Genomic DNA, 26,131 nt, shown 5'->3' on the forward strand with positions numbered 1-26,131 from the left:
TGGACTGTACCATCCGTCACAGGGGTGCTATATCTTGTTGTGTATTATTAGCAGGGACACATGTAACGTGTGATAGAATAAGTGTGACTCAATCTATTTTTACAATTAATATATACACATTCAGATTTATTTACAATGACAAGTGCGTTTTGCAGAGTGGTCCTCGCAGCTTAGAAGTGATCGCTGACCCCTATTTTGTAGTGGTAGCGTCCATGTAGAAAAGGGTCTCTGGGGCTCGGAGCGGCTCAGTGTGAGCAGGCGGCAGTGCGGGTGGGAGCGGCTTCTGTCCGGCTGTCTGTTTGGGGGTCTCTGCTCTACCCTGGACCCCTTTCCCCCCAAATCCGGAGCTAGACCACACAATGCCCGGTGAGTAGGAGCCGCGCCGTCCGCAGTCAGTGCGGTGTTCTGTGGGGTGCACGCCGGGAGCCCCTGGAAGGGAGGGGCACTCCCAAGGGCAGTAATTGTGGGGTGCCCTCGGTCTTGGCATGCAGGCTGGAGCTGTGGGCTGTGACCCCTCCTTGTATGGTTTTGGGGTGTGACCTCTTATTTTGGGGGAGTCTTTCAGCATCTTCTACTTTTAGGGTATTGCACTGTTAACCCCTTCCTCTCCTTCACCAAGGTTTGACACCTCTGTCCAGTCCTGTCACCTGACTGCACCCCACCCTATGCCCCCCAGTGACTAGGCACGGTGAGGGGGCCCAGTTATGTATGTGACGGGTGGTCCGCAGAGCTTGCACTCCATACGCAGGGGGGATTTGCTTGTGCGTTTTGACCGCGCTGTATTCGTCTGATAGTAAATATTCGGTGTCATGTTATGAGGTTTAGCATTATCCCCATGGTTTGCGGACGTTGGAGCTCGCAATCTATTGTGCGCTCCTCCAGATCACCCTCATATTGGTGTAGGGTCGCGTCCTTATGGCGGTGTGACCTACCCATGGGAACCCCAGGAGCTTGCAATCTATTGTGCGCCTGCGTTCTGTTTATTCCTCCAGATCGCCCTTATATTGGCGTAGGGTCACGTGCTTATGGCGGTGTGACCTACCCATGGGAACCCCAGGAGCTTGCAATCTATTGTGCGCCTACGTTCTGTTTATTCCACCAGATCGCCCTCATATTGGCGTAGGGTCGCGTCCTTATGGCGGTGTGACCTACCCATGGGAACCCCAGGAGCTGGCAATCTATTGTGCGCCTGCGTTCTGTTTATTCCGCCAGATCGCCCTCATATTGGCGTAGGGTCGCGTCCTTATGGCGGTGTGACCTACCCATGGGAACCCCAGGAGCTGGCAATCTATTGTGCGCCTGCGTTCTGTTTATTCCGCCAGATCGCCCTCATATTGGCGTAGGGTCGTGTCCTTATGGCGGTGTGACCTACCCATGGGAACCCCAGGAGCTTGCAATCTATTGTGCGCCTACGTTCTGTTTATTCCACCAGATCGCCCTCATATTGGCGTAGGGTCGCGTCCTTATGGCGGTGTGACCTACCCATGGGAACCCCAGGAGCTGGCAATCTATTGTGCGCCTGCGTTCTGTTTATTCCGCCAGATCGCCCTCATATTGGTGTAGAGTCGCGTCCTTATGGCGGTGTGACCTACCCATGGGAACCCCAGGAGCTTGCAATCTATTGTGCGCCTGCGTTCTGTTTATTCCACCAGATCGCCCTCATATTGGTAAAGGGTCACGTGCTTATGGCGGTATGACCTACCCATGGGAACCCCAGGAGCTTGCAATCTATTGTGCGCCTGCGTTCTTTTTATTCCGCCTGATCGCCCTCATATTGGCGTAGGGTCACGTGCTTATGGCGGTGTGACCTACCCATGGGAACCCCAGGAGCTGGCAATCTATTGTGCGCCTGCGTTCTGTTTATGCCACCAGATCGGCCTCATAATGGTGTAGGGTCACATGCTTATGGCGGTGTGACCTACCCATGGCAACCCCAGGAGCTTGCAATCTATTGTGCGCCTGCGTTCTGTTTATTCCACAATATCGGCCTCACATTGGTAAAGGGTCACGTGCTTATGGCGGTGTGACCTACCCATGGGAACCCCAAGAGCTTGCAATCTATTGTGCGCCTGCGTTCTGTTTATTCCTCCAGATCAGCCTCATATTGGCGTAGGGTCGCGTCCTTACGGCGGTGTGACCTACCCATGGCAACCCCAGGAGCTGGCAATCTATTGTGCGTCTGCGTTCTGTTTATTCCGCCTGATCGCCCTCATATTGGTGCAGGCTCACATGCTTATGGCGGTGTGACCTACCTATTGGAACCCCAGGAGCTTGCAATCTATTGTGCGCCTGCGTTCTGTTTATTCCACCAGATCGCCCTCATATTGGCGTAGGGTCACGTGCTTATGGCGGTGTGACCTACCCATGGCAACCCTAGGAGCTTGCAACCTGTTGCCATGCAGTGGACCGCTCTCCTCCCTAGGGTGCGATATTCCCATCCCCCTTTCGTCGCTCTGTAATGCCAATGGCGGTTCCAGCTTGCGGATATAAGTTTCCTAGCGAGCTGCCACATCTGATGAGCGCGCGGTGTGCATCGAGACGAGCGCTGAAGGACGCAGCAGATTGGAGCTTATGTCTCAATGGAGAGAACAGATGTGGTTTTCATGACAAGGACGGATCACGGATGGATGCAAACCCGTCAGAACGGACATCGCGGCTCTGGGCACAAGAGCTTGCACTTTAGTAATGCCAGGAATGTCGTCATGTGCTGATGATCGGCAGCTCCTGATTCCTTTCGCCTTTTTATTTTGCAAGTTTGTCTCCTCTAGATTGTGTGACTATGGGTGAGTCGCTGGCCGCGGCTCCAGGGTGCCAATAAGGGTCAATTCACACATGGCAAATTTGTCAGACTTTTGGTAACAAGTGGTTTTGTCTCCATAGACTTCTGTGTAAGTTGTCTGTTATTTGTCTCTTGTTATTTTTTGCGCACCTTGTCTGGGGCCATAGTGGTCTCCGATCTGCTTTTCATTTGCCCTTTGGCTCCTAACTTTGGTGCCTTTGTTACATTATGGTTGGGTCTACACAAAGATGTTGTCCATAACACTGGTCGCACGGCCAAACATCGCCCTGTGCAGCTGCTACATCTGCAGCCGCGACAAGTCATGAATAGCCGACAGGCCGACTTTTTGCTTCTTGTTTGTAGAGTGGGTTGCAGGGCGACCCCATTCATTGCAGTACGCTGCAATGGAGCAGCGGCATAGAACGATTTTTGGCCGCACCACCTGCTGCAAGTCATTGTGTTACCTGCAATCATCTTCCCATCCACAGAATAGGTGAGAGCTGCTTATTGCTGCAAGACCCCCACATCATGAGAACGGGGCTCTGAGATCTCCATTTCTTGTCTATGGGACCGCAGCACAGAACACAGTAGAGTGCACAACTATCACTGGCAAGTCCCATAGACCGGGAATTGAAAAATGATACACATGCTCAACACAACCCAAGCATTTCAGATCCCCATTTTTGGGGTCCGGCATGGATAGTGATAAGGTGCCAAGTTGGAAAATCCCCTTTAAGTTGTTTGTATTTGGCCACTTTATCACTTACCTGCAGAGTAGGTTCTAAACGTCTGATTGTTGTGGACCCCTCCAATCACTAGAACAGGGGTCCCGATGCACGACCGCAGTGAGGAGGTTTTGACTGAAGCGTGGGTGAGCGCACTACTGTTAGTCTGTAGTGAGCATGCTCGGCCACTATTGGTCTGTAGTGAGCATGCTCAGCCACTGTTGGTCTGTAGTGAGCATGCTCGGCCACTGTTGGTCTGTAGTGAGCACGCTCGGCCACTGTTGGTCTGTAGTGAGCACGCTCGGCTGCTGTTGGTCTATAGTGAGCACGCTCGGCCTCTGTTGGTCGGTAGTGAGCACGCTCGGCCGCTGTTGGTCTCTGGTGAGCATGCTCAGCGCACTGTTAGTCTGTAGTGAGCATGCTCGACCACTGTTGGTCTGTAGTAAGCACGCTCGGCAACTGCTAGTCTTTAGTGAGCATGCTCGGCCACTGTTGGTCTATAATGAGCATGCTCGGCCACTGTTCGTCTGTAGTGAGCACGCTCGGCCGCTATTGGTCTGTAGTGAGCACGCTTAGCCACTGTTGGTTTATGATGATCATGCTCGGCCGGTTTTGGTCTATAGTGAGCACGCTCGGCCACTGTTGGTCTGTAGTGAGCACGCTCGGCCGCTGTTGGTCTGTAGTGAGCACGCTCGGCCGCTGTTGGTCTGTAGTGAGCACGCTCGGCCGCTGTTGGTCTGTAGTGAGCACGCTCGGCCGCTGTTGGTCTGTAGTGAGCACGCTCGGCCGCTGTTGGTCTGTAGTGAGCACGCTCGGCCGCTGTTGGTCTGTAGTGAGCACGCTCGGCCGCTGTTGGTCTGTAGTGAGCACGCTCGGCCGCTGTTGGTCTGTAGTGAGCACGCTCGGCCGCTGTTGGTCTGTAGTGAGCACGCTCGGCCGCTGTTGGTCTGTAGTGAGCACGCTCGGCCGCTGTTGGTCTGTAGTGAGCACGCTCGGCCACTGTTGGTCTGTAGTGAGCACGCTCGGCCGCTGTTGGTCTGTAGTGAGCACGCTCGGCCACTGTTGGTCTGTAGTGAGCACGCTCGGCCGCTGTTGGTCTGTAGTGAGCACGCTCGGCCGCTGTTGGTCTGTAGTGAGCACGCTCGGCCACTATTGATCTGTAGTGAGCACGCTTAGCCACTGTTGGTTTATAATGATCATGCTCGGCCGCTTTTGGTCTGTAGTGAGCACGCTCGGCCGCTGTTGGTCTGTAGTGAGCACGCTCGGCCACTGTTGGTCTGTAGTGAGCACGCTCGGCCGCTGTTGGACTGTAGTGAGCACGCTCGGCCCCTGTTGGTCTGTAGTGAGCACACTCGGCCCCTGTTGGACTGTAGTGAGCACGCTCGGGCCCTGTTGGTCTGTAGTGAGCACGCTCGGCCGCTGTTGGTCTGTAGTGAGCACGCTCGGCCACTATTGATCTGTAGTGAGCACGCTTAGCCACTGTTGGTCTATAATGAGCACGCTCGGCCGCTGTTGGTCTATAATGAGCACGCTCGGCCGCTGTTGGTCTGTAGTGAGCACGCTCGGCCACTGTTGGTCTATAATGAGCACGCTCGGCCGCTGTTGGTCTGTAGTGAGCACGCTCGGCCACTGTTGGTCTATAATGAGCACGCTCGGCCGCTGTTGGTCTGTAGTGAGCACGCTCGGCCGCTATTGGTCTGTAGTGAGCATGCTCGGCCACTGCTCTGCCCCATTCTGGTCATGCAGCCGGGATGGAACATGGTGATCGGTGGGACCACCAGATATGTCTGTTTTCTTGGAAATAAGTGAAAAATTATGATCCTGATGTCACGAGCGCTACTGTGGTTATGCCACTTTAGTTACTATGGTAACAGTGCCAGGGATGTGCTAGTCCAATAGAGACAAAGCCTAGCTATGGCGGGTGCCCCATACCTCGTCTCCAGTCCCCATTGAAACCACAAGACCCCGCTGCCAGAACTACAGTGCTATGAATGGCATTTCATGAGTGTACAATTTGCCTGAAGACGGCCAAAAAATGATCTTACCTTACAAATGCAAAATTTGCGTTTAGAATGACAGATCTGTAAGTGGGTGGCATAGACTGGCACAAACATGGCTGGACAGAAGCCCATGTTATACCGTGTCATTCTGGGCCTAACTTTTAATAGGGAACCCATGCAGGGATCATGGAAAGCTGTGTGAATCTCTTAAGGCAGCCAATGTAATGATCTCCCAACTTTCCATGGTTTTGGGGCAATGTTTGGTCATTTTTAGAGCCGGGCCGCTCTTCGTGAGCGGAGTAGTACCATGAGCCTCACGCTTCATTGAGGTTGATATTTCTCATGACAGGTCCTCATTTAAAGGAACATGCACCCCATTTGTAACCTGATGTTCCTCATTATCTGTCCTCAGGAGACCACGGCGTTGGAATGAATGGGGGACTTATTGTACATCATTAGTCTTTTTGCCATGATAAGGTTTATTATGTGCAGAGATGATCCGTGACATGGATTGATGTGGTATATGGCCAGGATAGTCACCTCCTGCGATCAGCTGTGGGACCGCCCCCTGCAGGCTGACTCTGTAACTACAGAATCAGTGCTGCTGCAGTAAGTGATGTGAGATACGCCGTGGTACGGTACTTACTCCTCCTGGTGATAAATATTTCAGCCACTGGATAAGGGCCAGAAACTGCTCAATAATGTTATTATGTAACCGGCTTGGTATGGATATACAGTGGTACCAGGTGCCTTAATTTAAAGGGGTCCGTCCTTTTGTGTGCCCTTCATTAAAGGGTGACAAGCTGTAATGTGGGCCATATTGACGGTCACCCAGCTTTTTTAGGTGCCAGTGCACTTTGCTGATCATCGTCTGTCCCATCCTCCAAAACACATGCACGATCAGCCGACATGAGCGTACACGTGGCAAGGGTAACCGATTACCTTCCTTGAAAAAAAGATGATTGGACACTGAAATACAACATGCCTGATCCTGACATAATCAGGGGAGAGTTGGGACGCCCCTACACCCTCTGCCAAAATCAAAGCGTGCGTCCCAGACTGGATACTGTCTGTACTGTCACATTGTATAGCCCCCCATTCACCTCCACTGCAGCCGATGGCACCCACCCTGCACGTGACCGGGCGAGTGTTATTTGTAGGCGTCTCATTACTGACTTCATTATATGGAAGGACCCTCCCTGTCTCTAGGATGCTCCCCCCAGAGACGTGGTGGTCTCTGAAGACTTTCCAATATTTTGCAATTGTTATTTTTGTGACATTTACGTGTTGGATATTTCTAGCTGTAAGCTCCTGGGACAAGGCAATTATTATACCGTATCCTCTACGGGGCGATGCTGATATTTGCACTTTATACAGGTTTTCCTATTACAGCTCATCACCACGTATTGCTTTGATTTGTCAGATCGCTGGCGTGTGACTATTAGAACCCCTTCTGACCTCCAGATTTGGGGTACTGGGTCCCCTCTGTACATACACATAGATTGCAGTCCTGTAACATAGTAACACAGTTAGTAAGGCCGAAAAAAGACATTTGTCCATCCAGTTCAGCCTATATTCCATCATAATAAATCCCCAGATCTACGTCCTTCTACAGAGCCTAATAATTGTATGATACAATATTGTTCTGCTCCAGGAAGGCATCCAGGCCTCTCTTGAACCCCTCGACTGAGTTCGCCATCACCACCTCCTCAGGCAAGCAATTCCAGATTCTCACTGCCCTAACAGTAAAGAATCCTCTTCTATGTTGGTGGAAAAACCTTCTCTCCTCCAGATGCAAAGAATGCCCCCTTGTGCCCGTCACCTTCCTTGGCATAAACAGATCCTCAGCGAGATATTTGTATTGTCCCCTTATATACTTATACATGGTTATTAGATCGCCCCTAAGTCATCTTTTTTCTAGACTAAATAATCCTAATTTCGCTAATCTATCTGGGTATTGTAGTTCTCCCATCCCCTTTATTAATTTTGTTGCCCTCCTTTGTACTCTCTCTAGTTCCATTATATCCTTCCTGAGCACCGGTGCCCAAAACTGGACACAGTACTCCATGTGCGGTCTAACTAGGGATTTGTACAGAGGCAGTATAATGCTCTCATCATGTGTATCCAGACCTCTTTTAATGCACCCCATGATCCTGTTTGCCTTGGCAGCTGCTGCCTGGCACTGGCTGCTCCAGGTAAGTTTATCATTAACTAGGATCCCCAAGTCCTTCTCCCTGTCAGATTTACCCAGTGGTTTCCCGTTCAGTGTGTAATGGTGATATTGATTCCTTCTTCCCATGTGTATAACCTTACATTTATCATTGTTAAACCTCATCTGCCACCTTTCAGCCCAAGTTTCCAACCTATCCAGATCCATCTGTAGCAGAATACTATCTTCTCTTGTATTAACTGCTTTACATAGTTTTGTATCATCTGCAAATATCGATATTTTACTGTGTAAACCTTCTACCAGATCATTAGAGATTCTATGAAATCGGGCAATTGCCTGAAGTGCAACTCCCTAGTGCACCGCTGAATCTTATTGGGACCTACCTGTACTAGGACACATCATACACAAACACAGCCCCCGTAGCGCGAAGTTCTGCTTGGAATTACTAATGTCTGGCATCTAATAAGTGATTTCTGCACACTCAGCGCCCTCCAGCTCCTAGAGCGCGAGCGAACAGAAGCGCCGGTAGCCGTAATCCGAGGAAATATTGTGTTTGTTTGGACATGACTAAATCGTGAGGTTTGTTGGGATCACGGCGAGGGGCTCAGATCCGGGAAGGGTGAGGGGGTTTCCAAAAGACTCTCGGCTCCTGTTTATCAAAAAAGTGTGAGAATATGTCCGGATTTTTCGCTGCGCCTTCTGCTGCGTCCATCTGTCCGGCCCCAGTCCTGCTAGATATTTGCCAAATTCCCTTTGTTCTCCCGGGTGCAGGACACTCTCCAGAAGACGTGTTCTGACAGATCTGAAACGATCTGCTTATCCCTGGATGGACATTGGGAGAGAAAAAAAACAAATCCCTTTATTGTCCCTTTAAATCTGTTTCTGGGAAAGCTGGGTGATGACCACAAATATTAGGATTCCTAAATAAATATCCTTTCCTAACTGGATGGATTTGACGTTCCGTAGCATCGGAATCGCTGCTCGCGACTGACGTTTCTGGGGGGGTATCGCCCATCTTTCCAAAACCCCGAAATGACAAAGTGGTGCATAAATAAAATCCCCTATCCTATGCAGAATGAATACGCGGAGGCTGGGAAAGCTGGGTGTCTGCTGTGGTAGATATAGGGGTCTTTTTATGTTGTGTTTTGGGAGCGGCATGCATTGCTCTCCCAACACTTGCGGTGAGACAACCTCCACCCTCGGTGGGGAGCTCAGCCCTCGCCGGTTCTGCCAGAGCCGCTGTCTGCAAAGCATTAGCCCAGAAGGGGTTACAGCATTTCCTCATCTCTCGCCAGCGTTCTGCTCCCATATTTATGTTAAGCGTTTTACCAGGAAACATCCTGAGAGATAAATATATCATGTGCAGGTATGTTCTGGAATGTGTAACTCTGACAGCATATCGGCAGCTGCCCGTTAACCCCTTCCTGCTGCGCCGCACAGTCCGCCCCGCCGCACCCTGGGCACCGTTCTGCACCTTGGCGATACCATGTCAGGTGCCAGTCCTACCCTTAGCGGGCTATCATAGACCAGACAGTCATTTCTGGGTGCATTGGCCTCCTCGGCCATGGTGGTACCTGCGGAGTGACGACCAGGATCTGTGGAGTTTCAGATCTATTGTTCATGGTCGGAGGCTCTTGACAGCGAAGCAGGAAATTGCGGCTGATCTCATACTCATCCGCGGCGTCTCCGCACTTCCCTTCACCCCATCACTTTCATGTCATCGGAATGAGGGAAAGTGGCGATAAACGGGGGGTTGTCGCTGATATTTTCCATGTCCGATCCAGGCCCCTTTATTCGGTGCAACGAGGCAGGTCAGGACTTTGGAAAGCTGAGCTCCAACCCTTGTGGAGTGGAAGTAGCCTCCAAGAAGTGGTCACCCAGCTTTCCCGCTTTATTCCTGAGTTGACGTCACGATCTTATATACGGATGAATTTTCCAGTTTGGGGTAAATGTGGTCTTGGGAGAAATGGTTTGGCCTCGTTATAATGGAGACAGCGCGTAATCATATGTATAACACTTCGTGACCCGCGATATTAATGAACGTGGCCAACCTTTGTAATTATGGAGTATTGATGGTTCAGCGGGGAAAAGGTGAATATTCAGAAGTCATTCAGAAAAAGAATGCTTCCAATAGGAGTCGGGAAGGCACCAAAGATTTTGTGAGGGAGAAGCGTGTGTGATGTGCGGTCATGGAGCCGGGGTATAGAGGGGTCCGCAGACATCAGCACTTGTATGTGCCCTAAGTATCGATACAGACAGCCTGGACTTTCCTGGGTGAATGCATGATGTACTGTCGGGAAGTAAATTTACCGCCATTGATGACATCCTTTGCGTTGGATGTGTAATACCACATTGCTGGTTGGGTATATCGGCATCGGTGGAGCGCCCCTGTGATGAAAGCTGCATCCCTCAGCAATCATTTCCTGTTGTTCTTTCAGGACAACCCCTTTAAGGCTGGGTACTCCTCCACCTTTTGCCCCATGATCAAGGCTTTCATCTGAAGCCACGAAAAACAGGATTTGGTCAAAACACCTGAAGGAGCCGTTCACTATGAGGCAGATGGAGTCACTTCCTTTTCCGTTCAGGCATGGTTCGTCTTTCTATGAGGACAAGTGCGGTCTTCCAAGATGGAGACCATCGGGACTGAGTACAGAGTGACTCCATCTGACTCATTATATTGATCGGGAGGAGATTTCACCGAATCCCATTATTTGGGGCCTTAGAAGCCCCTGATAGATTCTCGATTGTTGTGGTAGAACACCACAACTTTTGGCTGTTGGTTAAGCTGGGAGTTGTAGTTTTGCAACAGTCGGAGAGCACTTATCTACTTGCTTCAATGCGGACTCAACATGACCATATATGGTGTGCTGTCAAGCGCTTCAACAACCTGCTTTACAACATGCTGAAAATAAACTTTGCTCTTGTCCAATCCTTGCATTGTCTTCTAGAAATAATTGTTCCTGCCTGGACATTCAGTGTCCGAGACGATCCGGTCGCCTCACCGCTTAGGAGGATGGGATTGTAAATGGGACGTGCATAGTAATGGGGGAATAATGGGATATAAGTTGTCAACAAGCATCGCTGTCTGACGTGTATGGAGTCCTGGCTAGGACCCCGCGGCTCAGGTCCTGCCCTGCCTTCTGCTCCAATTACTACGTGAAATGTAAAATTAAGCTAATATATTACGGCTGGTGAAAAGTACCTGGATCAGGTTTTCTGGGAGCCGAGCGTTTGTCTTGGCTCTGGAGACCGGTGTAATGAAGCCAGACCTGGGCCGGAGCTGGCAAACCGGGAACGCTGCCAACACGAGTGCAAACTCCCTGTTGACTTCCATTATTACCCCTACGCCGTTACGTCTGTGCGGGGCCCGGAGAGTCGCAGAGCCCTCGCCTATGCCAGATGCAATCATAAGGTGAATGTGGGGGCAGGGGCCGAGGTGCGAGGTCCCGACCGATCCGCAACTTGGGAGGGCAGATTATGGAGAAAAGTCCCTTTAACTGCAGGATTCAGGCTGTCGGTATATTGTGGGACTTTGCACACTCTGTAATGGGGGCGCAGACTCTAGCATTACCGTGCAGTCGTTACTACAATTAATGCCGCCATATAGGTCACAGCTAGCAGATAGATTTTACACGGAAATCCTGGTAGAGACACTAAACCGATCTCCTGCGTTGACGTTAAATGCAACCTATAGTTCACGTTTCTCAGCCATTTTTAATCCAGCCAGCGATCCTCACCCATGATTACTGCTTTAAAAAACATGAACAACTTTCCCATAAACAAAAAAAAAAGAGACATGAAAAAAACTATCCGTCGTGTCGCACTTCTGTAAATGGCATGTTGTATGCTCCTCCGCGTGCGTTCGTAGTGGTGAGACTGCACATCTCCCACATTAGTGCTTCCATGTACGTGAGGTCACTAGAGATGGTGCCCAAATGGGAACACGGCCATTTTTGTAGAAAGCTTGGTTTTTGACCCGTTCAGTTCAGTGCCCCAAAAAACTCCTTAAATACAGCTATACATTTTTAGCCTTCATTAGCTATTCCTGTCCACCGCCACCCTGCATACGTATGCATGCTCACAATGGCTGAGCGTGCATGTGTTATTAAGAAAGAGATGGGAATAAGCTAACATTCCTTGAAAAGGGATTGGACGTGTTGGATGTTGACATGCCCAATCCCTATTTCTCCTTCCAATGGATGGTCAGCCTGTCTTGGCCAAATTGGCAGATTCAGCCAACATTAATATGTTATCACATTTTATATGCTGATGACTTTTAGATTAAAGCCCCCCACTCCCAAAGCAATACCTCTGCTGTCTGTCCCTTTCCTGGCAGCGGGTTGTTCGATTCTGCCAGCGATGCAGAAACGATCATGGCTCCGGGCGGCTTGACTTTCTCTTTTTAGCTCTCAGGCGGTAGAACAAACCCTTATTTGCTGCTTTATGGCACAAGTGTTTTTTTACGAGGGACTGATGGGTCCGTTCTGACCCCTCTGGCCGTGCCATGCAGTGGGGCCTCCAAATCCTTTTTTGCACCTCATGTGTTGGGACAGACATCACTTTTATTGACAAGTCCTGAAAGAGTCTTTCAGAAAGAGCCAGATTTAGCGGCCTGGCTGTGCCCGTGAGGGGGCGAGAAGAATAGGGTAATGGCTGAATAACAACTGGACGTCATTAACGACGGGGACATGTGGCCACAAATACAAATGAGGAGACGCCCAGCGAGACTGAAGGCCAAGTGTAGGTGCAGGAATCTTCTCACACTGGACGGGGGTCTTCATCGCTGGGTAATTGGCCTGGTGGGCTGCCTACAGCAATGATCTCCAATCTGTTGTAATCCCACAGCGCCCCAATAGTGAGAGTTGTAGTTGTACAACAGCCATAGGCTGGAGAACACTGCGGTGGGGCATATTGGGAGTTGTAGTTTTACAGCAGATAAAGTCACAGCTTGGAAAAAATTCTTGCGGTACCTAAGTGTTATGGAGCACAGTGCGACTTGTGGTTTTACACATTGTGAGGGGGCTCGAGGAATAGTGGGAGTTGTAGTTTTCCAATAGTTGGAGAGCGGCAGATAAGAGAACTTTGTGAGTGTCGGGGCATATTGGGAGTTGTAATCTTACCACAGATTTGAGTACGCTTGTATTGCAGTGTTCCCCAACAGCCTGTGACTGCGATGGCATGATGTGGGTTGTAGTTTTGAAGCTGGAGAGTCACCGGTTGGGGGGACACTGTTGTATAGTATGAGGCTTTCATGGCATACTGGGAGTTGTAGTTGTGCACCAGCTGGAGATCCACAGACTGCAGAACATTGTGGTAGGTCTTGTCACTCTCGGGGCATAGTGGGAGTTGTAGTTTTGCAGACATTTTGGAGCCCAGTCCCTTTCGGTCCAGTATGAGAAGCCACACCTGGACTTTGTGAAAAGCTGCAGGTTGGGCCAGATCCTCCTTTGGCCTTTCCACGTTAATAGGCCACCAGCTGTTGCACAATGACTACGTGCAGTCGGCTGTCGGGACATGCTGGAAAGCAATGATGGGGCGAGAACCTGGCCAGGTATGGCTTCTGCATTGGGGCGACAGTAACAAATATTTTAGTCATTGGAGGAACTTGATCTGAGCCAGCCGTAGAGGAAGGGAAGGGGCGCGCTGGAAAGTACGGGTACTCTGAAATGCGTTTCATCTGGAATTCCAGAATTTGGAGAGGCGACAGTGATAAATGGCGGATAGCAGATATTACAGGGGTGCAGCGTTGAGCCCTCGCTCGCATTGCAGAAATGATCCATAATGGGCAGGAATTCTGCGGAGGGGGCTATTAGGGATTAGTATAGTGCACGTATGTGAATGTGGCCAGTGCTTGTATACAGGGGGCCGCCAGCTGCATGGACATCCTAAGATGGTCTTCTAATGCATTGTATAGAAAGGTTTCATGGGCTGGTGGTTGGGGGTCTGTAATAGAAGCCCAAATGTCTGTGCACATAGAGACGTGCAGGGGTTTGAAATAGGAGGAATTGTATGCTGGGGGTCTCCACGTACAGTGCAAAGAGCTGTTTGGATACCCCCCACCCACCCTCCTCACTGCCAATTAGAGAGAGAAACCATACAGCGGCGGATTGAGGTGGGGTTGTCATGGCGACTGGAGAGAAGTGCAGAACCAGGGTGATGACATCACTGTGCTATTATGGGATGGAGGCAGCGATTTAATCCGTATAGAGGCCTGCTCTCCTCCAGTCCATATAGTCACGTGCCGCCTATAGATGAGGAGCTGATGACATGACGCCGGAACGTGATTGCTTTCCCCAAATTGGTGAATCGGGAGATTGAAGATGATTACTACACCTGCGACAAGATGGCAGAGCATGCAGCGGAGGCAGGGGAGTGACGAGTGCACATACACTAACATTGTGTGTCCGCTTATATGGCGGTAATATATACTGGTAGCCTACAGCCGTCCCCTGTGTACTCACAGCACACCTCCAGGGGCTTTTCTCACCTCCCATCCTACATCCACAGACATAATATGAAGTCGCCCCTCTGCTCTTCTGGGAAGGATTTCTACAAGATTTTGAAGGAGTCTGTGGGAATTTTTGCCCCTTCATCAAGGACAGCGTTTGTGAGGTCAGACCCTGATGTTGGAGGAGGCCAGAGTCACAATCTCCATTATGGGATGGGTCTGAGGTCCGGGCTCTGTGCGGCCACCAAACTCCCCCCTCCATGTTTGTATGGAACTTGTGCACTGGGTACAATCATGGGGAACAGAAAAGAGTCTTTCCCAAACTGTTCCCACAAAGCTGGAAGCTACAATTGTCCTCAGTGTCTTTTGCTGAAGTATTAAGATTTCCCTTCATTGGGACTAAGAGGCCGACCACTGATAACCATCCCATAGCGTTATCCTCCTCCACCATCTGTACAGCGGGCACAGTGCAGTCAGGGGGTAACGTTCTCCTTCACCAAACCCAGACTCCTCCATTAGATGCCGGATAGAAAAGTGTGATCGGTCACTGCACAGAGCACGTCTCCTCCAGAATCCAGGGGTGGCGGCTCAACACCACTCCATCTGACGCTCAGCATTGTGCTTGGTAATGTAAGGCTGCATACAGCTGCTCAGCTATGAAGCTCAGTATTTGTGCTGCTGTTAATACCACAGGAGGTCTGGACTCTGCAGTTATGGAGTCAGCAGAGCGTTGGTGACTTTTCTGCCCTCTGTTCCTCAGCACACGGCCCCCTGCCCTGTAATGTTAAGGTACCTTCACACATAACGATATTGTTAACAATATCGTTGCTATTTGTGACGTAGCAACGATATCATTAATGAAATCATTCTGTGTGACAGCGACCAACGATCAGGCCCCTGCTGGGAGATCGTTGGTCGCTGAATAAAGTCCAGAACTTTATTTCGTCGCTGGACTCCTGCTGACATCGCTGGATCGGCGTGTGTGACACCGATCCAGCGATGTCTTCACTGGTAACCAGGGTAAACATCGGGTAACTAAGCGCAGGGCCGCGCTTAGTAACCCGATGTTTACCCTGGATACCATGCTAAAAGTAAAAAAAAACAAACACTAGATACTTACCTAACGCTGTCTGTCCTCCAGCGCTGTGCTCTGCACTCCTCCTGTACTGTCTGTGAGCCGGAAAGCAGAGCGGTGACGTCACCGCTCTGCTTTCCGGCTCCCAGCCAGTACAGGAGGAGAGCAGAGAAGCAGAGCGCAGCGCTGGAGGACAGACAGTGGTAGGTAAGTATGTAGTGTTTGTTTTTTTTTACTTTTAGCATGGTATCCAGGGTAAACATCGGGTTACTAAGCGCGGCCCTGCGCTTAGTTACCCGATATTTACCCTGGTTACCGGCATCGTTGGTCGCTGGAGAGCGGTCTGTGTGACAGCTCTCCAGCGACCAAACAGCGACGCTGCAGCGATCCGAATCGTTGTCGGTATCGCTGCAGCGTCGCTTAATGTGAAGGGGCCTTTAGGCTACGTTCACATTTGCATTGTTGGGCGCAGCGTCATCGTCGCAACCAACAACGCAAAACACAACGCTGCGTTTTTTGACGCATGCGTTGCCATAAACTAGTAATGTTCTTGAATTTTGGCACCGGGAAAACGCTACAAGTAGCGTCTTCCGCGCCCTGTCTGGTGCGTCAAATTGACGCATGCGTCGTAAAACGCAATACAACGCATACCGGCGCATGTCCATGCGCCCCCCATGTTAAAAATAGGGGCGCATGACGTATGCGTCGACAACGCTGCGCCCAACAAATGTGAACGTAGCCTTACAGGGTCTCCACTTCGCCGAGTTGCTGCGGTTCCGTTCACTTCTCAATAATATCACTCACAGGTGATGAAGGAAGATTTAGGAGGAGGAAATGTCATGAATGGACTTGTTGGGGCTGAAGGTTATACCCCAGAGGCAAGGGGCTAAAAGTTATACAGCGGGCAATGAAAAACCTAAATTTAATGATGAGTACACGTATCCTATACTTTTCTCTATATGGTGTATGTGGTATGGGTCATCAGTGAAGTGAGATACAGGATAATGGATAAGTAGTTGGCGGATAGCTGTCGCCAGGTCGCTGCGGATTATTCCCGGTTGATAACGTCACTGCCATCAGTTCGAGAAACCTGTGACTGATTTAGCCTTGAGGATCGATAGGAGGAGCTGGGAATAAGTGTTTTATTATAGTGCATGTCACCCGGGGATATGAGAACAGCGTCCTATATCACCCTGCCAGCGCCGCAGCATGATATACTGCCCGAGCCCTTCACTATTTCCAGCATATCACTCTGCTATTCCACTAATTAAAGGGCCACAAAATCTAAAGGTCCCTTCACATGGGCAGACAAATGGCTCGTCATGATCGCCAACATAATAAAGCCCATCATTTACTTTCATATGTTTCAGTAATTGTGACGTTTTTCCATTGCCCACCTATTAGATGCATGTTTACACGAGGAGACGTGCGGGCGACAAGCATTGGTTTTTACATCACCTAAAAAGTCGCAATAAATTATAAACGAGCAATTTATCCCTGGTTAATGATGGTGGGCGAGCGACCAAACTCTCACGATTGTCAATAACCATCATCTTCCTCTGAAGAACGCCAAAGTGGTAAAATATAAGTAGAGGTTGTGACTTTTCAGGCATCTCATTGAAAATTCTACAGTTTTAGGCTGCGGTTACACTATGAATATTTGGTCCATATTTTACCTCCGTATGTGTAAGCCAAAATCAGGAGAGGAACAATCAGAGGAAAAGTATAATAGAAACGCGTCATCACTTCTGTATTTAGCACCCACTCCTGGTTTTGGCTTCCAAATACTGATGTGAAATACTGACTAAATACTGATACTGTGACCGTAGCCTTACATGGCAGTTAACGGGGCGGAATAGACCAATTACACAGCCTGTAGAGGTTTATCTGGGGCCATATTTTCTCAGAAACCCCTTGCTGTTCACACCATCCTGGTAGGAAGTTATAGTGCACTGTAGGGGCGATTTTGGCTTGTTCCTCTGCTGTCATTTGTGTGACAGGAATGACCTACAAACATGGCGGACATTGAATAATTCAATATATATTCGTTTGTGCCTGGCTGGGATGTTTTATGTCGATAGGGCTGGATGGAGCAAGATGGTCGCCTCCTGTGTGTAAATTACCTCAGAATGATTTTACATATTTACCATTTTCTCTATTGTTATAATGTTACTCTGTGATTAACTCATTAGTGTCCTTTGGGATTTTGTGCTGGCCGACAGTCCCGTTCAGGATGAGGGGCTTCACTCATGTCATGGCCTGGACTAAAAGGCAGAATCCGTTAAGGTTGAATATTTGGTCAACGTGCGGACAGACGAGAAGGATATCGCCTCACTGCCTGTTACTACACCCAGTTATGATACTTCCCCTCATGATCACTGCTGGTGAATGCTGAGAATATTGAGAGGCTTTTGGTTTGTTCCTTATTGTTGATTTTTCTTTTTTACAGATACCAGAAAACAGCTCCTTATTAGTGATGAGCGAACGTGCTCGAATAGGGCGTTATCTAAGCATGCTCGGGTGCTAAGTGTCTTCGGCGTGCTTCAAAAATCTGTTTGAGTCCCCGAGGCTGCATGTCCTCACGGCTGTTAGACAGCCACAACAGATGCAGGGATTACCTGTTTGCCTAACTGCCGCGAGACATGCAGCCGTAGGGACTCAAACATATTTTTCGAGCACTCCGAAGACACTCTTTAGCACCCGAGCATGCTCTGATAACACCTTATCCCAGCACATTCGCTCATCACTATTCCTTATATCTCGGCTACCTGGACCTCTTCTTTCTGCCTTCGCGGTATTTGCTGGTCACCGTATGGCGGCATTACAATTCCGCACTCCCTCCTCCTGTGAGTTGGTGCAGGAGACGTCACTTTGCTCTCTTCTCTGGCTCCATGGAGTCTCCACTTTCTCTCTTTTGTAATTCTCTCTTCACATGTAAATGCCTCATAAAGTGCCCCCATAACATTCATGTCTGCTCTGGTGCGCTCATCTCCATATTATGACCAAGCCGCACCTGGCGTGTGGAATTCACAATGGAGGAATGCCGTGCCGTGTCCGTCTCTCCTCCACATTCCTGCACTCAAAATACTTCACAATCATCTGATTTCATGTGTAAAGTATGGCACAGCCATTTCTGCACGCATGGGAGGTTAGATTAATGGTCCCCAGACAGAATGATCAAGACAATCACTGGTGGTCCACAGTGACAGACTTCTCTAATCTCATCTTCTCAGAAGACTATTTTGCTTGGACTCTAGTGTTAAATACCCTCAGAGTAGCTGTTTACCATAATATAAAAAATCCCCACTAAATGACAACCAATATGGCCGCCTTTATGGAACCCACTTGGGGTTGCTATTGAAATGAATGAAGTTATAACTACGGAGCGATATATCTGCCTCCACGCCTATATGGCGGAATAGCTTAGCATATTTTCTATCCACTTATCTTGTAAAGCTTGGAGAACAAAGGCATGAAGGGGATGCTGCACTGAATCCCCTTCGGACCCCCACCAGTCATATCCTAACAATATGCAGTCACTTACTAAGATGGGAATACCTATTTAATGTCTCTTTGGAGGACCCACAATGTCCATATGTTACACAAACCGATCACTTATTTTATTGGCGCTATGTAATGCCTCATATCCCCTGCAGGGGCGCTGCAGACAGATTGTGCACTTGGTTCTGCAATCCTCCCGCATGAATGGCAGCTGGGACGACCTGTGATCCGCTCCCCGTTGCTGCATTATGTTGGTGTAGTCATCCTGGTGACTGCACGATGAGACATAGTAATGTCATTAGTTTGCGGCCATGATTGCCGTTGCAACCTGCGCCTTTAAGATGCTCTTATTCCTTAATGAGATCATCTGAAAATTACAGAATAAAAATCCAAGGTTTTTAAAAAACAAACAAAAAAAACCCCTTTCTTGTAAATGTTCATCTTCGGCGTTGACCATGAGCAGAGACCTGCCTGTGATTTACAAACCCGTCGATATGACCAGACATATTCTACAATCAAATTTAGTTAATAACATTTTCTGACATCATGTCTGATGTACGGCAGATGTTCCTCGCTACCCACGCGCCTGTTCATTTGTGGTGAGTACTAGAAATCCCAGCATGTCACTCTATAGCCACTTAAAACAGATGTAAAGCTTCATACTGCTATGACCCCACTGTCCAAAAACACCCCCCCATCCTACAGAGCACAATGTTACCCATGGCAATGCTGCCACCATGCTGGTGATCCACTGGGATAGCCCCCGATACATCCATGGTCTACTGCGCTGCCCACTCTCATGCTTTACACTGCAGCTCGTCTTTAGAAGCCCTCCCTGGAGAACTCCGCGCAATAAGAATAATTAATCATTTTTAGGTAATCTTAGTTGTGGGGCAACATATATTTGGAGAAGCATTTTTCACTGGCTCCCCTTAAGACTTGGGGACTTGTCCTCGTTATGGGGAACGAGTCTTCAGGAAATTACTCATTGTTTAAATTCGGTTTTTATATTAGCTATGGTTTACAAAGTTTCCAATCTCCCATATCTGTCTGCAATTTTCACACTGGCCACTAGGACTTACAGTAGACTCATAATTCCAATTTTGTACAGAAAAGTTTACAACAGTCTTTCTCATCACAGACAGGATTACAATGAAAGGTAACAACTGTATACAGTAGGTAATGCAACATACATGGTTCACACTAGGTGATATCACAGCTCACTTCCTCCTCCTCCTGTGCAAAGACTGATAACACCTCTATGTACAGTAGATAACACAGGGTCCACCATTCACAATAGGTGGTCACAGCTCACCTCCTCCTCCTGTACAGTGACTGATAACAATTCTATATACAGTAGATAACACAGGGTCCACCATTCACAATAGGTGATGTCACAGCTCACCTCCTCCTCCTGTACAATGACTGATAACACCTCTATGTACAGTGGATAACACAGGGTCCACCATTCACAATAGGTGATGTCACAGCTCACCTCCTCCTCCTGTACAATGACTGATAACACCTCTATATACAGTAGATAACACAGGATCCACCATTCACAATAGATGATGTCACAGCTCACCTCCTTCTCCTGTACAATGACTGATAACACCTCTATATACAGTAGATAACACAGGATCCACCATTCACAAAAGGTGATGGTACTGCTCACCTCCTCCTCCTGTACAATGATGGATATATCTTATATGCAGCTGATAATACATTATCCACCATTCACAATATGTGATGTCACAGCTCACCTCCTCCCCTTTCTGTACAATGATTGCTATCTCTTATATGCAGAGATATCAATAGGTGATGTCACAGCTCACTTCCTCCCCCGTACAATGATATCTCTTATGTGCAGCTGATAACACAGGATCCACCATTCACAATAGGTGATGTCACAGCTCACCTCCTCCTCCTGTACAATGACTGATAACACCTCTATATACAGTAAATAACAGGATCCACCATTCACAATAGGTGATGTCACAGCTCACCTCCTCCTCCTTCCTCCACAGTGATCTGTGCTCAGATTAGAGCATGCCCAGATTATACAAACAGACCTAAGTCCACTTATTTCTACTAATCTCTATGTGAAGGCCAGAAGTAGGAGTCTAATATTGGCCCTAGTGGCCTGTTGATAATTGCACGTATTTTAATAAGGTAATGATATGAAGTAATGTCCGTTTTCTAAAATACTTTCAACATAAAACCTGATTTAAACAATAGTCAAGTTTCTGATGAGAAATTCTTATAACTGATCTTTACTTGGAAGAATGGTCCTTTGACGATAAGCTGATCTCAAAGCTGAGAAAACCCGGGCCGTCAGTAAAGGTCTTTCCTGCAGCGCCACCACTGGAATAATGAAGCATTACACCGCATTCCTTCAATTCAATGGATTGTCTGTTTGATGCGGGACAGGACGGGCCGTCTAGAGAGGGAGACGCTCCTAATCGCCAATACCGAACACATCCAGGAAGCCAGAATTGCGCTTGTAATGGCCGAGCCTTCCTGGGAACGATCTTCAGACCTTTGCTCCAATAGAAGACTCCACAATATTCTGTATAATTTGTCCACATCTGTATAGACTCTTTCTTTACCCCGCCGGCCCTTAGTATTTCCTTCCCGGTAATTCACTCCAGCTGTGCCGGTGAAAGCGACACCAGTTTGGGGTCAGGAGTCGGCACCATCGGGTTGAAGTGTCAAGTTGTCTTTAAAACAAGATGGCTCCTCCTGGCATGGGACGTCTCCCCCCAGTCAGGTGGACTGGGGACCCAGCAGGAGGGTAACCCGGAGTAATCTCAATTTCCAGATTTAAGGGCTAGTAAACTGCTTATATTAACACGCAGCTTAGAAAGGAGCACGCACTATGTGTTGGGATGATGACATTTGTAAGGATTAACCCCTCAGAGGCCAAAACCAAATTCATCATTATCCCCTTGGACAATTAGGCCGAATCTGAGTGAGTCCTGCAGGTAGTCGGTGACCAATGCCGAATCTATAATGACTCCTACATTGGTGGTGTGTGAGAATCAGGACTTTAATTATTATGCTTTGCTCATATAGCGCCATCACATTCTGCAGCGCTTTTATCATCAATGTCCCCGATGGGGCTCACAATGTAAATTCCCTATCAGTATGTCTTTGGAATGTGGGAGGAAACATGAGAACCCGGAGGAAACCCACACAGACACGGGGAGGACATACAAACTCCTTGCAGATGTTCTCCTTGGTGGGATTCGACCTTGGGACCCAAGCGCTGCAGTGCTAGCCACTGAGCCACCATGCTGTCCTTATGGGCCTTCTGTAACCAGAACAGTCTATTATTCCGTAAAATAGTAGCAGAGTCGGAAGGTGAGGGGTGTGGTAGCAAAAGATGAAACCGCATCCAGCAGATATTTTCATGTATATGCCTTTAACGGCCAATAAGGGTAGAAAGAGAATATTCCAATATGTTTTCATATATAAAGAGAAGCATTGGGTCAAGTATTTAATAGAGCCCCTGAGGAAGTGTTGATGTTTCGCCCGCGTTTACTGGCTATTCATAGTACTTCATCTACTTGAATATGTATTGAAGTTTCATAAATGTTGGAGCAAAGTGTAAAGAAAAAATCCCATAGATCTGGAAATGCACATGTTTTGTTTGAAGGCCTCCGCTCTTTACATGTGCAGCATATGGGACGCGATGTCTGAATGTATTTACACTGTCTGTGCAGTCGATCGGGAGACGACAGGTGAACTAATAATATTCTATGGCTCATTGTGTTGATGTCGTATATGAGGGGTGTATAAATACCGCAGGGGAGACATGACAAGAGCCTGCTTGGTCCTTTTGGAGCCTTAAGAAGGCTCTCCTCCTTCTCCACCTCCTCTACGATGAAGGTCTTTTGTGGATTTTTCTTGGTGTGTATTCTATCATTTGTGTTGGTGCCAGCATTGCCCATATGACGGAGTTCATATATATAGTGGAAGAAACCCATGTGGATTGTGCTGTAGAAAAATCTTCAGCTCTTCAATAATCAAATCAATGTATTACCTTTAGATTGTGCAGAAACTCCTGGGCAAATCCGCAACAGAATGGATGTCTTCTGCTACAAGTGGAAGGCATTTTGAAAGCTTCTTCCACATGTATTGCGCAGATCTGCCGCGTCTCTACTTTGGCCATTCGTGTTTTTAGGATTTAATGAGGATTTCAGAGTGAAATTTCTCAGCCATAGTATGCCGAGGAGCCTTGCTGCATATAACCAGATCTTAAAGTTTGGGATTTTGAGAAGGGCCTCATGGGTGGGTAATTTGTCGTTGAAGTTCCCTTTTCGTTGGCTTTGTGTTGGTCGCTGCAATGTTCTTAGACTATATTAAACCAATTGTATTTCTTTTTCAGCCCCAGAACTGATCTGCTGAATGTGGACCTGGGCAAACCACTTGGGATATTGGCATTATCGCCCAAGAAGCTGACCTCCGCTCTAAGGATACACCATGGGACAAATGGGTGGTTTTCATCTTTCCTTCCTACTCATGGTCTGTTCTTCTGTCAGAAGATCGGCATCATCTCCGTTCCCAAGTTTTTCCGTGTCGGACACATCTCTTACGCACCTGGCGGTGCACAAGCACACAGGCGATGTCTACATCGGTGCCATCAACAGAATTTACAAACTGTCGGAAAATCTAACCGAGCTGCGCTCCCACTTGACTGGTCCCATTGACGATAACTCCCGCTGCTACCCCCCGCCATCTGTGCGTCACTGCTCTTACAAGCTGTCCCCCTCTGACAATGTCAATAGACTTTTGCTGATCGACTACACGGGTAATCGGGTGGTGGCCTGCGGGAGTGTTTGGCAAGGAATATGCCAGTTTTTAAGGTTGGACAATCTCTTTAAGTTGGGGGAGCCCCACCACCGAAAGGAACATTATTTGTCGGGAGCAAGAGAGCCCGACTCCATGACTGGGGTCATTGTAGAACAAGATGCTGAACAGAGTAAACTTTTTATCGGCACGTCCATTGACGGTAAATCAGAGTATTTCCCCACTCTTTCCAGCCGTAAACTTCTGAAGAATGAGGAGAGCGAGGAGATGTTTCGGCTGGTCTACCAGGATGAGTTTGTTTCTTCTCAGATCAAGGTTCCATCTGATACGCTTTCCTTGCACCCTTCCTTCGATATCTACTATGTGTATGGATTTGTCAGTGGTGGGTTTGTTTACTTCTTGACCCTACAACTGGACACGCAGCAGACTTTACTGGATGCCACTGGAGAAAAGTTCTTCACATCTAAGATCGTTCGCATGTGCTCCGGAGATCCAGAGTTTTACTCTTACGTAGAGTTTCCCATCGGATGCACCAAGGATGGGGTGGAGTATAGACTCATCCAGAGTGCGTATCTTAGCCGGCCTGGCCAAAAACTGGCCCAAGAACTAGGGATACCAGAAGATGAAGATGTTCTGTACACGGTCTTTTCTCAAGGTCAAAAAAATAGATCCAATCCTCCCCGTGAATCTGTCCTTTGCCTCTTCACCCTCAGCCAAATCAACAAATGCATTAAAGAGCGGATCCAGTCTTGCTACCGCGGAGAAGGAAAGCTGTCCCTGCCGTGGTTACTTAATAAGGAGCTGCACTGCATTAATACGGTAAGAGGTCCAAAGAACGTTGCAGGTCGTTGTATGCTCATGTTTCGCGTCCCCGTAAATCTCAGCTGATCGTCTTTACTAGGAAGGGTTGGGCCCGTGCCCATCTCTCAGCTGTGCCTTACGATGAAGCAAGGCACTCCGGAATGTTAAAGGCACATGCGAAGATTTGTTGCCCAATGTATAACATTATTAAAAATTGATTTTTTTTCTCATGGCGGAACTTGCTCCGTTAGGTGCTCCGCGAGCTAATTAAATTCCTTTGTATGATTTTGGCTTGTCACGGATGCTATGCTCGGAACTGAGAAAGGCAAATAGTGCTGCATCCACTTAAACAAGATTAATAGGATGGCAGCCAGCGTTTCCTCCGTAACCTGCTCAGTGCCAGCGAGACAGTTTGTGCGCACATATTGGACTGTGAGACACACATTGAGGCCTGTTGGTTATTAGGATGCTCGCGGTGGGCCTCGCATCTCAGCTCGGCAAGTTGTGCTCCCATGGACGTTCCATAAGACTTAGATCTAGGAAAGCTCGTCCCTTTACTTCTCTACTAAACTAGAGGGCAACTCGGCCATATCTGAGAATTGTGCTTTGGATAGGGGATAGCACCGTCTTTTAGTGCCAAGCTCTGAGTCTCTGGTCAGGAGTCCTTTCCTGTGGGGCTCCTCATACTTAAGATTAGTCTTATTCGCCCCTCATGTGCCTGGAGGACAGACTCCTTTAATGGTGTGGGGAAACTGCCCATTTCTATGGGCCCCAACTCTCCTCTGATGATAGGTATGGGAGGAGTAAAGGATCGGGCATGCTGAAATTCAACACGTCTCATCCTTTTGTTCCTAGGGGAGATAAACTCGGTGTCATGACTTGTGTTCGGACCTGGATTTTCAGACTGGCCAGGGGTCTCCTGATCCAAACTCACCAACTCATATTTGTCCCGGAGACCTGCAGCCGGTCCATAAATTGCAGTCCGTACCCCTTTTATGAAATTCCATTTTGGACACATGCATACATGGCCGAGTCGGGTGAGCCTGCTTATGGAAAGATGGAGACTTGTATGGGAGTTGTGTGGGAGTTGAAGTTATGGAGCCACAGGTTGGAGACCTCTGCTCTTGGTCTCTTCAGTGCTCCTTTCAGTAGCAGAGGAGCATCTGCCCAAATTGTTTTCCCTACAGAGCCCGATCGGAGCGAGAGGCCTTATAGAGAGGGCACATTATGTAAATGTAATTAAGCCGCGGCGATTTCCATGAGTCGTTCAGCTTCAGACGGATTCCTGGATCTGTTCAACCCAACTTTAATGTGCGCTCCCGTGCTTCATCCCTTCCTGGGTCTGGCAGCTTTCTTGCAGACGCTGGGCCCTATAATTGGACGAGGTTTCTTTAAAAACCACTTCAAGGAACGTATAGCTGTGAAACCCTGTTATTTTCATACAAGTGGCCACAAATGTGACATTCCTAGACGTGTCCATGAGGAGGGTTACTATCTACGTGGCAGGGCTGCTCCCAGTCCGGATTCTGATGTGCTCCTATGACTTTCTGCATACATATTAACACCTTCCACGACTGATGACGTATATATATTCGTCATCGGTCGTGTCCCTGCCTTTGATGCGGGCTCCGGTGCTGAGCCGCATCTTTCCCTGCACTTATGTCCCTAACATCCGCCGATGAATCTGAGATCCACCCGTGGCTGTTAAGTTAAATGCCACTGTCACGCCCTGACCGAAAGTGCGTCACTGGTGCTGCCCATTGGCGCCCCGTCACGTGATTGCGGGGTGCTGATGCGTTGTCATGACGAATGGTGGTCTG

General features: G+C 48.6%; 1 protein-coding gene across 1 annotated transcript in view; it reads left to right on the forward strand.

Annotated features, from left to right (window-relative positions):
* Positions 1–247: 247 nt before the first annotated feature.
* The window catches only part of PLXNA3 (plexin A3), a 109,996-nt gene continuing 84,112 nt past the window's right edge, over positions 248–26,131 (forward strand). Inside the window, exons 1-2 of the mRNA XM_069747929.1 lie at positions 248–366; positions 23,089–24,329. Of these exons, the coding sequence (XP_069604030.1) occupies positions 23,184–24,329 (1,146 nt within the window). The 5' untranslated portion in view covers positions 248–366; positions 23,089–23,183. The remainder of the gene's footprint in view (positions 367–23,088; positions 24,330–26,131) is intronic.

This window comes from Ranitomeya imitator, chromosome 2 (genome assembly GCF_032444005.1).
Source record: "Ranitomeya imitator isolate aRanImi1 chromosome 2, aRanImi1.pri, whole genome shotgun sequence".
NCBI classification, from domain to species: Eukaryota; Metazoa; Chordata; class Amphibia; order Anura; family Dendrobatidae; genus Ranitomeya; species Ranitomeya imitator.